The sequence below is a fragment of the Bison bison genome, unplaced genomic scaffold (assembly GCF_000754665.1).
Source record: "Bison bison bison isolate TAMUID 2011002044 unplaced genomic scaffold, Bison_UMD1.0 scf7180017864289, whole genome shotgun sequence".
Lineage (NCBI taxonomy): Eukaryota > Metazoa > Chordata > Mammalia > Artiodactyla > Bovidae > Bison > Bison bison.
In genome coordinates, this window is record NW_011494861.1 from 7197136 (window position 1) to 7198911 (window position 1776).

Below are 1776 nucleotides of genomic sequence, written 5' to 3' on the forward strand. Positions count from 1 at the left end.
CCTAGCCCTTCCCTCTCCCTCCTCTGGAGGCTCCTTGGAGGCCTGCCTGGAGTTGGCGCCCTCCATATGTGGGCTTCTGAGTTAGAAAGTCCTAGAAAGCCGGCAGGCCCCCCAGCTTAGACCAGAAGATCTGAAGTCTTCCCAGCAGCCTCATTGTGGGGCCACATGCTGGGGCGGGGGTTCCCCAGCTGGGGCCCACGCTTCTCCCTAGTCTGTGCCCACACTTGCACCTCGAGGCTGAAGGAGGCCTGGGGGTGGGGGCCAGAGGTGGCATTGGCCTTGACTGCCGCCCTGCCAGCTCCCAGGACATTCCTCACATGTCTTTCTTCTTTGAAGGTACCAAAAAGCTGACCAATAAGGCCACCCTGTGGTACGTGCCCCTGTCGCTGAAGAATGTGGACAAGGTCCTGGAGGTGCCTCCGGTTGTGGTAAGGAGACCCTGCCCACTTTTCTCAGGCAGGGGGCAGGGAGGACCAAGTCTTAGGAGATTTAGAGGCATAGGGGGAGGGACAACCCTTCATGCAGAGAAGGCCAGAGCGGCTGGCCTGGGCCCTGCAGATACCAGACCTCCTTGGAGGGCCCTGGTCAGAGGCAAGATGGGCAACAGGACTGTGCAGGTGGCCAGTCTAGGGGAGACCACAGTCCTGGGGAGACAGGCTGAGACATCTCTGTTTCAGCCCCACTCTCTCTCCCGCCATGTCCACTTCCTTCCTTGGTTTCTCTCGTTTGGGTTTTTCTCTGGACAGACACGTCTGTGCATGAAGAGACTTCGTCTTGTTCATGCCCCACTGCAGGCAGGCTCGGCAGGCAGGCGTTCCGAGGGGGAGATTAGGCTGATAGAGGGGTTTAACTCCTCCCCTCACAGCGTCCCACCTCTCCTCCTGTGGTTCCCCTACCTCTGGATGTTCCAAGGACATCTGTGACCTGCTCTCCCTGGAGGCCGGGTGCTCTGCTCTTACCCTTGCAAGGAGCAGTTCTCAGAGAGGCCTGGGCTTGGCTTAGCCATGTCTGCCCCTACAGGGAGCATTTTTCTGTGGCTGAGATGTCCAGAGAAGAAACTAAGAAACAGTAAAGTGGGGACCCAGGCAGTTAGGGACTGTATCGCACTCATGGAGGAGCACTCCCTAGTCTCCTCCTTGCCCCCCTACCACAGGCCCTTCCCACTCTCTGTCGTGTACCCCGACCACCCGTAGGCCTAGGGCAGTGGGGGCTTGCTCCCTGTCATCTTGCCGGGGGGGACGGGGCTCCCAGCCCATAGCTCATGTCTGATCAGCACGCTGCCTGCCCAGTCAAGGCCCTGGGGAGTTGGGGGAGGGCCACTCAGCTTCTGCGCTCCAGCTGACCTTAAGTCTAGACTTTTAAACAGCATTCCTGGTGACAGGCGTTCTCTCCACATGGACCGGGAAGGGTGATCAGACCTTGGTCTGCATCTGGTTGGTAGTCCTGGGTTTGGTACCGTGAGGGCAGGGTGGTGGTGGTGTCTGCAGCTCCGGGCTGCCTGTCCCTCCACATGTGAGGAGAGGGCAGGTTCTCCGGGCCAGATTCCCACATGTCCCATCTGTTTGAGTTTCCCGGGAGCCCCTGTGACACAGCCTAGGGGCTTGAACTGCAGTTCATTCTCCCAGTTCTGAGGCCAGAAGTACAGAATCACAGTGCCAGCTGGGCTGCGCTCCTGCCGGAGGCTCTGAGCCAGGGGTGATCCTTCCCATGTCGTCTAGTTCAGGCATTCCAGACGTTCTTTGACCTGTGATCACATCCCTCCAGGCTCTGCCTATG

General features: G+C 59.2%; 1 protein-coding gene across 1 annotated transcript in view; it reads left to right on the forward strand.

Moving 5' to 3' along the window:
• Positions 1–1776, forward strand: part of ACOT7 (acyl-CoA thioesterase 7) — a 68721-nt gene that overhangs the window by 22913 nt on the left and 44032 nt on the right. Inside the window, exons 4-5 of the mRNA XM_010850200.1 lie at positions 337–919; positions 1154–1189. Coding sequence (XP_010848502.1) covers positions 337–919; positions 1154–1189 — 619 coding nt within the window. The remainder of the gene's footprint in view (positions 1–336; positions 920–1153; positions 1190–1776) is intronic.